This window comes from Rousettus aegyptiacus, unplaced genomic scaffold (assembly GCF_014176215.1).
Source record: "Rousettus aegyptiacus isolate mRouAeg1 unplaced genomic scaffold, mRouAeg1.p scaffold_m13_p_15, whole genome shotgun sequence".
In the NCBI taxonomy this organism is placed as follows: Eukaryota; Metazoa; Chordata; class Mammalia; order Chiroptera; family Pteropodidae; genus Rousettus; species Rousettus aegyptiacus.
The window spans coordinates 60,552,937-60,565,175 of NW_023416290.1; the positions used below are offsets into that span (position 1 = coordinate 60,552,937).

At 57.5% G+C, this 12,239-nt stretch overlaps 1 protein-coding gene across 9 annotated transcripts in view; it reads right to left on the reverse strand.

The window, feature by feature from the left end:
- Nucleotides 1-12,239, reverse strand: part of ARHGAP39 (Rho GTPase activating protein 39) — a 60,601-nt gene that overhangs the window by 28,057 nt on the left and 20,305 nt on the right. For 5 of the 9 annotated variants that reach the window (XM_036233222.1, XM_036233229.1, XM_036233228.1 and 2 more), the window contains one exon: nt 4,543-4,705. In XM_036233222.1, coding sequence (XP_036089115.1) covers nt 4,543-4,622 — 80 coding nt within the window. In that variant the 5' untranslated portion in view covers nt 4,623-4,705. The other 4 variants (XM_036233224.1, XM_036233227.1, XM_036233226.1 and 1 more) reach the window with 4 other exon arrangements.

Consider the following 12,239-nt stretch of genomic DNA (forward strand, 5'->3'; position numbering starts at 1 on the left):
TGCATTTTTTTAAAAAAATATATTCTCGATAGTAATCTCCCGGTTATATTGTATTACAAATCTCTCCTGGTGCATGTAGCTTACCTTTTCACTCTTTATGGTGGCTTTGCATTTTGATGAAAAGTTTTTAATTTTAGTAGAGTTGAATTTATAAATCATTTCCTGTACGATTTCTCTTCTTTCTACTGTGCTTAAGAATCTTAAATCTTAAGATTTCTTACTTCTAAGTCAAAAACATTCAAAGCTGACTTGCAAAATTGTATCGCTTTGCCTGTCACATTGAAGCCCTAATCTGCCTGGGTGGTTTCTGTTTATTGGGTGACATTTCACACTCCCCACGTAGGAAACCAGGGCTCTCCGTGCCGGACAGTGCCGGTGCACCCGCGTCTCAGCTCTCTGCTGGCTCTGCTGCTCAGACCTTCTCTGACCTGCACCTCGCCGTCTTAATCACGGCAGCTTTGCACAGTGTGCATCCCCCAAGTCCCCAAGGCCTCCGCTTCTTCAGTCATGTCTCCCCTACGGACTCAGAACCAGCTTGTCGACGTGCACAAAGTCTGTCGCACCTTTGCTGGGTCTATTCCAGGAGAAAAGAGAAGCCTTTGTCACAATTCAGTCTCCCGCCCACACCACAGTGTATCTGCTCATTCACGTCTTCTCTAAAGGGTACGTACGTGTTTTGTCAGATTTACTCCTAGGTTTTATATACACACACACTTGTGATTGTAAATGGTGCTCTTATTGTAAATGTAAATAACTCTTTAAAAATAATACCATGTCATATATACAGAAACATGTACAGGACATGAAGATAAGTATAGTGAGAAATTATGAACTGACACTTGTACAGCCATCACTCATCGAGAAATAAAACAAGGCAGCATCCTAGACACCCCCTGCATTACACATCTGCTCACCCCAACGGGACCACCGAGTTCGAAAGCAGTCACACTTCCTTGCTTTTAAAGTTTTACCATGCTTGAGGGTAACCCTAAGCAAACCAGTTTAGGTATATCTATTTTTGAATTACATATTCATGCAGGAAAACCGTATACTCTTCCGTGTTTTGCTTCTTTCACTTACAACAAACGCGTCCCTGCTGGTCTACCCGTGCTGATGGACATCTGGGGGTCATTTCTCACAACTCTGCTGTGAACACCCTGTATGTGGACGCCGGCCACATGCGCAGAGGTGGGGCCCTGGGTCCCTGGGGTGGGCCCGACTGTCCAGGGGACACTGACTTGTGTTATTTGGAGCTGTGCACAGCACTGCTTGTCCCTCCATATCCTGACCTGTTGTTTCTCAATTCTTGCAGTTAACTTCATAGATAATTTTCAGATTGTTGCTGGTGTAGAGACGTGCAATTTATCTTGTATACTGGTTTTATAAGCAATCTTGATGAGTTTTCTATTGACTCTAATAATTTACTACAGATTCACTTGCGAATGGACAAGGAATAACTGACCTGTCGTCATTTGCATGTGATGCTGTTGCGCGACACTGAGGCTGTAAGCAGGAAGCAGTGTTTACTGACTCCGACACAGGCTCGGCGGATTCCTACGCAAAGGCCGAGCCCTGACTGTAACACTGCGGGCAGTTTTACGCAGTCCCGTACTCCCGCATTCCTACGGCTACAGATAAAAGGAAGGAGAACATCGACTGGTTGCCAAGCCATGCGAAAGCTGGCGTCAGCCAGAGAGTCCTGGGGGGGCAGTCTAGATCCAACGTGTTCGAGCAGGAAATGGCCAGGCAGGGTCAGGCTGCCGCGGTACAATGCAATTATCAGTAGAGCAAACACGGACTACCTGGCAGACGAATGGTTAAAAAGAAACCCTCTCCTTTTGTTTTCTATAGTTTCACTATGATATCGAAATGAAGGGCTTGTGGGACTCCTGGACCTGAGGGTTGGCATCTTTAAACAATTTTGGACGATTCTCCATCATCTTTTTAAATACCATCCCCCAACCCCTTGACTCTTCTTCTGGAACCCCCACATTAGGCCCGACACGCTTTTCACAGGATCCCCACGCCTCCGTGTGGCTCACACTGCCCATCTCCAGTCATCTGCCTCATTCCAGATACTTTCTACAGTTCCTCTCTCTACTTCATTAATTCTCTCTTCGGCTATGTTTAATCTGCTGGTTCTTTTCCAAGTTTCCACTGTCATTCTCTAGGGCCTCCTGCTCTTTGCTCACATTGGTAAGCCTCCCTATCTCTTTAAACTTAGTGTCCTGTGTCTGGTAACTCCAGGGCTGGCACCTCCACGGGCCTGTTTCCACTGGGTCCCGCGGGCCGTGGCCGTTTCCTGACGCGTGGCCCTTTCGTGGCAGGGCTGCCACACACCACTGGGGCGAACCCGCGATGCAGAAGGTGGGCCCAGTGCCCACCCAGTCCACAGCGCGACACACGACGCTCGGCGCCCTCGAAGCCTCCGCCTCTCCCTCGCTTCCTGTCCGCGAACGCCCCAACAACCAACTCGAAGAGGAGAGCAGCGGGGGTTTCTGCAACAACAGCTCCCCCCGAGACCCTCGGTCAACGTGTGCTTCAGCCCTTCGCCCCGTGCCACCCCCTCTCTGCTCTCATCGACGAAGCCTCAGAGCGCAGGGGGCTGGCAGGGCCCCGGGAGCACCCCCCGAGGGGACCGCTGCTGCTCGGGGCCTCCGTGCCCTGAGTCTCAGCCTCTGTAACCCGGCGAACGTGTCCACGCTACAAGCTGTTCCCCTCCACCTGTGGTCACACCGGGCTGCTCCTGGGGCAGCTCTGGGCCTGCCCACAGCCACCGTCCTCCTGCAGAAGGAAGAGCAGGGCCGGGTGGGCATCTGGGACAGAGGCTGGGAGAAGGTGTCCCAGAAGCCCAGGACAGGAGGCAGACCCGTCAGCAGTGCCAACAGGGCGAACTTTGAAGAGTGCATGTGTGTGCGCACTGTCGCAGCGAGTGGGCGGAGCGAGGCTCTCGCCCCCAGAGGGGGGACACAAGACGGCCAGAGAACGGCCCCTGGGAGCACACTGCCGCGAGTGCCGGCGTGGACTCGGCGATGCTAATGCGTGTGAATTCTGCGTCCACGTGCGCTCCTGTGCACGTTCGTGCACATTTTCTACTCTGCCTGCTGGAAGGCCCAAGAAGCGGACACGCTGCTGGAGCCACAGTGCCCCGAGCAGCCGGCTGGCCCCCCAACACGCCTCAGAAGGCGGCTCCTCGAGAAACAGCTGATTCGGGGCAGGGCTGGCAGTACGACATGTGCCTGGAGCATGTGGTTAGGCCAGAAGGAGGGAGGAATCCAAGAATCGCGCGCGCGCAGGCGACAGGGGGCAGCCCGAAGGAGCCTCGCGGCCCCGGCAGCGGGAATGCGGCGCCATGCGACGCAGGGACGAACCGCAGACGTGTGAAGCCGAGAGGGAGCCGAGTCCAAGCCGGGAACGGGTGAGTGCGTGCGGGCGCAGGAGGGGCTCGTGCTCCCGCACGGAAAGGGGGGGCCAGGGTCGGGACGCCGGCCTCCACGCCTGTCCCTGGAAAGACGGGCTCACGCGAGGAGTGGCGACGAGGGCGCAGAGCAGGGGAGCGCAGGGCGAGCAGGCGGGGCGAGCAGGCGGGGCGAGCAGGCGGGGCGAGCAGGCGGGGCGAGCAGGCGGGGCGAGCAGGCGGGGCGAGCAGGCCCGGCAGCCCGGGGAGGGTGGCCGCGGGCCGGGCCGGGGCGGCCGCCGGCAGCGGGGACTGGACGGCTGAAGGGGACGCAGCACTGGAGTGTGGCGCCCTGCTGGGGAGTCCCCGACACTCCCAAACCGAGCGCTTTGTTTAAAAAGGGCAACTGTTACCTTTAAAGGTGCCAGCGTCACGGGAGACACAGAAAGGCTGTGGAGAGCCTCCAGATCACAGAGAGGCGGGCGCGCGCGGAGGGCCCGGACGGGGCCAAGGCTGGCAGGGGGCCGGCCGCCGAAGCCGGGTGGGGCGGCGGCGGGGAGGGAGCCCGCACTCCGGCACAGGCACAGGCTGACTCACGGTGCTGCCTGTCCTGGGCACGGTGAGCCAACACTGGGCCGTGACATCTGTGAGCCTCCCCAAGGTGATTTAGAGAACAGCATGTGTGCGCGGAGGAGAATCCAAGCCCAGGGACATGGCTGCGCAGTGCACTGGTCCTGTCCTTGCAACTTTTCTGCAAGGGCAGAATCATTGCCAAATAGAGTTAAGAATCAGAAAACCGAAAATGGTGAACTGCAGCTGGCGGGATGGGCGGCCGGGGGGGCATGAGGGACTGGGCCCAGGTGGCCGAGCCCACCTGCGTGAGAAGGCCTTCCCACCGTACTGCGTCTGCAGCAGGCAGTGGGGGCGCCCCTGGGGACCTGGGCTTCCGTGGGGGGACGGCGCGTTCTGAGCAAGCACAAGTCACCTCTGAAAGGAAAGCGGTCTGTCTCGCCACGTGCGGGTGGGAGAGCAGCTCGCCCCCGACACAGAACGCCTTTGGGAGCCCCGCCCCTGTGGGAGGATGCTCATGCTCCACCCCACCAGGCCCCTGACGACGCCGCGTGCCCGCCATGCCTTCGCCTCACCTTGTGCTCGATCCCGAAAGCCGAGGCTCCTGCACGCCGGCATTGTGGCTCTCGCATTCGTAATCCTGCGTCTGGGACATCGCCGTCTCTGCTCAGGGCCCGGAGCGCAGTCTCAGCTGCTCATCAGGCCGTCCCCTCCAGCGTCAGTCAGGAAGGCAGCGCCCTGCGAGAGAGCAGAAGTGTCCAAGCCCGTGAGGTCGGCACACAGCTTGATCACACCCTTGGGATCTGGGGACCAGTAACAGTGCAGGCCAGTCCTTCACCGACCCATATGATGGCAAGGATGAGAGGTGGCACCCCAAGTCGGTATCTGAGCTCCCTGTACCCCAGCCCTGAACGCGGGCTGGGATCAGGCCCTGCCAGCCCACAGAAGGCAGCCAGACCTCTCAGCCGCTGACCCCAGGTAAGCTGCCCGTGGCCTGAGACGCGGCGCCTCAGCTGTTTTGCCACGTACTGCCAACGGCCCTGGCAGCACTGGAAACCTGGGCGAGGCGCAAGGCGCGGGCCCTGCTGGAGCGGCGCGCAGAAGTCGTCGACACCCACGTAGGGTCACCCGATGTGTGCCAAAGAGCGGACTTTTCAAAAATAGTGTTGTATCGATTACGTATAAACAGAAACAAATGTACTTGACCCACATCTCATCCAATGCACAAAACGCAATTCTAGGTAAACTGTACATCTAAATGTTAACAGTAAAACAATAAGGTTTTCAGAAAAGATGCAGAAAAAATCTTTGTGGTCTTAATCAGACACCAAAAAACACAAGCCACAGAAGCCGTAATAAAGCGCAGAGCTTCTGCTCGTTGAGGCTGCACCGTGAGCAGAGGCCCGTCCCCGGGGAGCGCGTGCATAGCAAAACCAATTTTACCAGGGGCTAACTGACGCAAACGAAAGTGCCTAGGGCATCTTATCACCTCACAACCAAGCAACACGGGATGAATCGGCGTTGCCGGAGGCCCTGCTGCCCTCGGAATGCCACCTCTAAAAGTGAAACTAAAGTACTTCTAATTTCTTGTTTGAGAGAAAAAAGATGACCTTCTCACATGGCTTCCACATTTTTAAAAACAGTAACAGCAGTGATAGCGAAATTTTGAGACACTAAAAAACATCCACCATAACCCAAAAGCAATTCAAATCAACCAAGCACCTGCTCATCCCTTTCAGCCCTCATCCCGCCCTTCGGGCTGGTCGAAAGCAGAGGGCTCGGTGAGCGGCAGACTGGCCCCGTCTCCCAGGCAACTCCTGCACCACCTCTTCCAGAAGGCCTCCGATCTGGGACAGACACCACGTCTGGGTGACCCCGAACGTCCTGGGTCTGAATCAGGCAGTGTTCATCTTCCGACCTTGCTCTTCGTTTTTGAAGGTGTTTTGGTCTAAGTCCTTTGCATTTCCAAGTGAATTTCAGAATCGGCTTCCCAGTTTCTACAAGATGCCCTGCTGGGGTTTTGACTGAAGCTGTGTTGAATCGTGCATCAGTGTGAGAACTAACTTTACAACGATACCGAATCTTCCAATCTACAAACTGTCACATCCCCCCACTTAGTTAGATCCTTTCTTTCAGCAGTGTTCTGCAGTTTTTAGTGTTCATGTCTTGTACATATTTAAGCAAATTTATCCATAAGTATTTCACACGTAGATGCTAACAACATAGAAAACAATTTTCAATTGTCTGTTGCCAGCCCAGTTTGCATACTGGTCTTGTACCTGTAACCCTGCTAAACTCACTTCTTTGTTCTAATTGCCCCCCCTCATTTTTGGGGGGCGGATTTTATTAGAATTTATACATAGATGATCATGTCAACAGTAAACACTGACAATTTTACTATTTCCCTTCTGATCTGGGTCGCTTCACTGAGTTGGTGTAAAGTTGCTGTTGTTTCTTCTTCAGATATTTGGTAGGACACACTAGAGGAGCCTTCTGGGCGTGGAGTTCTCTTCGTGGGAAAGTTTCTGATTAAGAATTGAATTTACTTAATAGATAGAGAACTAACCAGCCTTTGAATTTCTTCTTGAGTGAGATTTAGTGGTCTTTGTCTTTCAAGGAATTTGTTCATTTTACACAAACTGTCAAATTTATTAGCATAAAGTTGTCGGACTATTCATTTATTATCCTTTTAAGAGCAATAGAATCCGTAGCAATGTCGCCTCTTTCATTTCTGATAACTTTCATGACATCCCACAAATTCTGACAAGCTGCATTTTCATTTTCATCCAGTTCAAAAGTTAATTGCCCTTTTGATTCTCTTTTAACTCATGAATTACACAGAAGTTTTTTACTTTCCCAATACCTGGTGATTTTCCAGATATTTTTATCAGTTCCTAATTTAACTCTTTTGTCAGAGTATCTTATGGAGCAGAAAAATGGTCTGTCTTGGTAAATATTTCACACGCAGTGGAATAAACATCTCTTGGGCGTTCTACGAATGTTAACCAGGTCAGGCTGGTAGACAGCGCCAACACTAACTTCCTGATTGTTCTACCGATTACAGAAAAAGGGGTCTTGGGAATTCTGAATAAAATTGTGGATTTATCCATTTCTCTTTGCAATTTATCAGTTTTTTGCTTTATGTTTTATAGCTATCCTAGATGCATAAAATTTATGGTGTTCTTGATGAATTAATCTCTTCGAGAAATATCTTTACCAGATACTTTTCTTGGCTCTAAAATCAGTACATTTGTTATTATAGCAACTCCAGTTTCATTTTCCTAAGTGTAAGCATTGAATGTCTTTGTCTTCCTTTTACTTTTAACCCGCGTGTGTCTTTATATTTAAGGTGGGTTTACTGTAGCCGGCATATATCTGGGTTTATTACGCAGTTTGACATCTGCTTTTAACTGGGGTGTTTAAAGCATCTAGATTGACGACCGTCGGCGTAGTTAGGCCGAAGCCCCCCACTTTGCTACTGGATTCCCGTCTGTCCCGTCCGTTCTTCCCTCCACTTTCCTCCTTCCTCTGCCTTCCGAATCACGTGTTCCGTGACTCGGTTGCATCTCCACTGTCATCAGCTGCACGCAGCCGCTGTCCGGCCGTCTCCGCGACGTGTTAGCATGCGCGGCGTCCGCCAGCAGAGGAAGCCGCACCACCCCAGGTGCGAGTTTGCCGCCACACCTCACTCAGTGGGTGCTGTGCACTCGCCCACCCACCCCCGACACACTGCACTACGGCGTCATTGCGGTTATTTAAATAATTACCTGTAAGGAAACACTCGCACTGGCACAGAACTCCAGGCGGACAGTCTCCGCCTAGCACCTGCACACGCCGCCCCCCCACTTGCGGTGCCCCAGAGACACCTGCGGGCGTCCGTGTGCGCTCCCCTGGGTGTAGCACAGGCACCTCCCACGTCCCGAACGTGCACTTCACGCCGCTTCCGTTTCACAAAGACCGACATCGGTGCCTGTTCGCTGATGAGAAGAAATCCAAAGAGCATTGTCTCCTTCAAGAAGAGGCAGGCCGAGCAGGGAGAGGGGCCCCGCCCGGACACCGCACTCAGCACCAAGGGCACTGACAAACTCGACTGAAACTGGAGACAGAGCCCTGCACCCTGGCCTCACTGGGCAATCTGGGGGAGGCCCTGTGAGTGCTGGGCTCTGGGGAGGGCCGAGGATGACCGCTCTCAGGCCTCTGCTCAGGCCGTGCGAAGCTCTGTCCCTCTGGCTCCAGCAAGAGGGTCCCTTGAAGACTTCTGAAGGACCACTGGGGCCTTGGCATGGCTGGTGCTGCAAGGCAGAGGGGCAGGAAGGCGGGCTCCGGCGGCATGCAGCAGGCCCCCCTGCAAGCAGCAGCCCCTCAAGGGCAACTGTCCGCCTGCAAGGTACCTCCCTGGAAGCCCTGCCCCAGGACAGCACGGGCCCCCAAAGATCCTGGGGGCTGGGCCTGCAGTGCTCCGGAGCTGCGCCCGCCCGTCTCTCCTTCCCATCCCGCCCGGGGCTCTGGGTCCCGTAGAAAGGCCGGGGGAGCACCTGAGCTCCCCTCCTCACCAGACCCCACAGCCGCCTTCTCCCAAGGCCCACCCACACCGCGAGCCCCTTCCGCCCAGTCGATGGGATCAGATGTGTCCTTAGAAATCCTCTTTGTTCAGTGTGCCAAGTCCCGCTCAGGGCTCTGGCCTTCACCCCTCCTCCCCGGCTGGCTGACATCCTCCTCTGGCTTAAATCTTGTTCCCTATTTTTCATTCTTTTGTTCATTTCAGCGAGTTCCAGGGAAGGAAACAGAATAAACAAGTCCTGACTCAGCCATCGTGTCCAGAAGGCCCGGCCCTGCTCTCAGGCTGTTTCAACAGCATCTCCAGGTCCTGGACAATGGGCGCCTCTCAGCCTCCCGTCTGAAAGCTCGGCTCCGAGCGGCGGCCACAATGCCCCATTCTCCACCCGGTGACCAGGGCAGGCTGGCATTTCCGCATCTGCGCCTCCTCCGCAGGACGGCCGTCGTCACGGCTGAAACTGTGGCCAGGCCCGTCAGCGCGCCATGGAATCAGCTCGCAGGTCAGGACCAGCTCTCCAGACCTCTCTGGGACTCGGCGTCGGACCTCAGCCCCCAGGAGAGGGACATGCTGAGGGCCACGCTGGACGACAGAGACAGACCGATGGCAGTGCTGCCGCTCAAGTACTTGGAACGCTGCCGCTCTGGGTGGCACTTGGCTCCTGCCTGGCTGCCAGAGGTCATGTGACAGGCAATGGGGACACACAGACCCCCCCGGCCCACAGCCCCTGCTCGGAGCGCACGCTCACCTCAAGCAGAGGCGCGGTCCTGCCCTCCTTGCCTTCCTGGGCCTCTCTCACCAACAAAGCCACACTGGGTGCCCCTGCGGGACCGTTTAGAGAGAACGAAATATCTGTCTGTTCACATGCCAGTGGTCAGAACAGAGAAGCTGGCCCGTGACCAGGAATGGCCCGACGCCAGGATCCTGGCTTGTTCCCAAAACCAAGCACATGGTGCCACCCTACAGGGCTCTGAGAGAAACGAGGACCGCCATGACACGGACGGCAGCTCTTGGTCCTGCAAGACTGCACGGGCGTGAGCACGAGCACGCCCGTCACCCCCGCCAGCGCCCACAGGGCCAGCGCCCGGCCCCAGGTGCTGGTGCCGCCACCCACCCGCCTCGCCCCACACGGCGACTCGGGTGCTCAGGCCGCAGCACAGGGAGACCTGGGGCTCCGCGAAGGAAGGAAGCAGAGTGCAGGCAGCACCTCGCAGCAGAGGATGCTTTTGTTACTTAAATCTCGTCGTGATTCTTCAAAAACACACTGAGCCGGCAAAACGCTTTCGCGCACAGCCGCGGCCCCGGCCTGAACCACTGCTCCGCACAGCATGAGCCAGTCACAAGCGCTGCTTGACGGGACCGCCTCATGCCCCAGAAGTCCGCCTGTGCGTGAAGGGATGGCTTCAGGGTGTGACAGGCAGAGGAGCGAGGGACGTGCGAGGGACAGTCGAGGAGGGCTGATCTCACCGGTCACTCCCCCCGGGCCAGGCCCAGTGGGAGCCGACAGGGCAGAGGGGCGCCCAGGAGGCCGGGCTGTTAAAGGGAGAGGCACCCAGGAGGAAATGGAGGGTCGGGAGGAAACGAAACTCCTAAAACTGCACGAGGACTGGGACTGCAGACGAGGCAGCCGCATCACGCGCCGCACGCATGCGTCCGGGCCGGAGACCCGAGCGGCGGGCCCGGCCCACGCTGCGGTGTGCGGGTCGGCGCCTGCGCAGCCCCGCCTGCGGCTCTACGCTCACCTCTGCCCTCTGCGCCTGCTTCTAAACTGTATTTTTGGTGAAACAGAATGTTTTCGTTTGTTGCTGGTTACTGCAGCTTTTCTCGGAAAGCTCCAACACCTGTGTTTCTCCAATCCCCCCCTGTTGCCAGGTCGCTTGTCCCGTGCCGCGCACGTGGAGGGCAGCGCAGGCTTCCCGCGGGGCTGCAGGGAGCAGGAGGGCGCCTGCCCGGCCCGGCCCCTTCTGCTCCCGATGCCAAAGGGCCTTGCAGAGGGACCCTGCCTCACACGTCCTGATGTGGATCTGCCGCCTGCTTCCACGAGCAGTTTCATGGGAGGGTGGGAGAGAAAGCTGCCGCCCCGCCACACCGCCACCCTGCGCAAGCCCCCCACCCCCGCACCAGGCCAGCCACCTCCCCCACGTGCAACACACGGACCCCTCCCTGGAAGGAGGTCCACGACCTTAAAAGTCACCCCAGAAAACGCCCCTCAGATGGCTCTGAGGGCTCCGAGCCCCCAGCACCCAGCCCCTCTGCTGCTTGAGGACCCGGGTATCTTGGTGACGGGCTCCCCCAAAGGGAGCTAACCGAACCTAGAACCCGCGCCTGTGTGAGACACGGGGCTCAGTGCTCAGCAAGGGCAGCAGGGAGGTGTGTGCCGCCCCGGACGCCTCTCTGGGGCGCGGCTGCGGGCCTCATGGCCACTCCGCGCCCCCGGCCCCCATGGCTGTCTCCCCTCTTCCTGCTGCATCTGCCCCCTGAAGAGCGCCTGGCACACACAGGGGACAGTCAACGTGCAGGGAAAGGTCATGTGATAGGACGCCCGCCGCCCTCCGCCGAGCGCCCGGCATGCTCTCAGCACCGCACCCACGCTGGCCTCTCTGTGGCCTCGACTGCCTGGGACTGCCGAGCTGCCCGCAGGTGGGCTAGCCTGAGAGCCGGCAGGTGAGACATGCCCGGAGCAGCACAAGCCCCCGGCACTTACACACCATGGGGATGGGGGGCCCCAGACTGCCTTCCAGGCTTGTGCCACCCCCACCCCACTGTGGGAGAGCGCCAGTCACTGTGGGTGAGCAGGCTCCCGGTTCCAGGCTCCTCCGTGGGTCTGCAGCACAGGATGCTCTGTGCTGGGCTCCAGGCGCGTCTGTGCGGAGGACGGGCCCCGGGAAGCCGCCTTCTGCCCCCAGTCCCCAAGATGCCCCGCACGCCCAGCCTCACCGCCAGGCCAGCCGCCGGCGAAGAGCGGGATGGCGCCCAGGAAGACCTGTGGCCCTCCCACCTCCAGGCGGGCAGCCCTGCCTGGCTCCGGCCGGGCGGTGCTGTTGTGCACCTGACGGCAACAGCCACAGACCCAGTGGGGTCCAGAGTGGCCCTCCCCGTGTGTGTCCCTCACTCTCTTGGGGGACATGCTCCACTGCCTGGGGGCCTCTGCACCTGGCCCTGACTTCACACTTGTGACCTGAAGAGCTGGTGACCAAGGGAAGGGAAGGGGCCGAGGCAATGAGGGGGTGTCCTGAGACTCCCAGTGGCCCACAGTGAGCACCCCGTGGGAGACGGGGGCCGCCCTGCCCCTGCACACAGGACCCCAAGGCCAGCACGGGGCAGCCTTGCTCTGGGGAAGGCTGCACTCTGCAGCACAAGCCCACCGCCCCCCCAGGCCTTCCCGTCCCCCAGGGCGAAGGGCCAGCGACCTTTCTCACAAACACGTCTCATAAACACAAACCCACACAAACCCAGCACTGTACCAGGGACCCAGCTGCTCCCGGGGAGGCGGGGCGCAGTGGGGGCGGAGCCCATGGAGGCAGGACTGAGAAGGACCCCCAGCACCTGGTGCTCAGTCGGCTAGGCTGGTTTTCAGAAACACAAGTAAAATGAAGTTACTTTCCCACGCAGAAGCCACAGCAGGGCCTCCTGCCCACAGACCCCATGAGCAGGAGGGCGGGGCCGGGAGCAGGAAACCTGACCTCTGGCTGAAGGGCTCCAGTGTTTTCAAAGGGA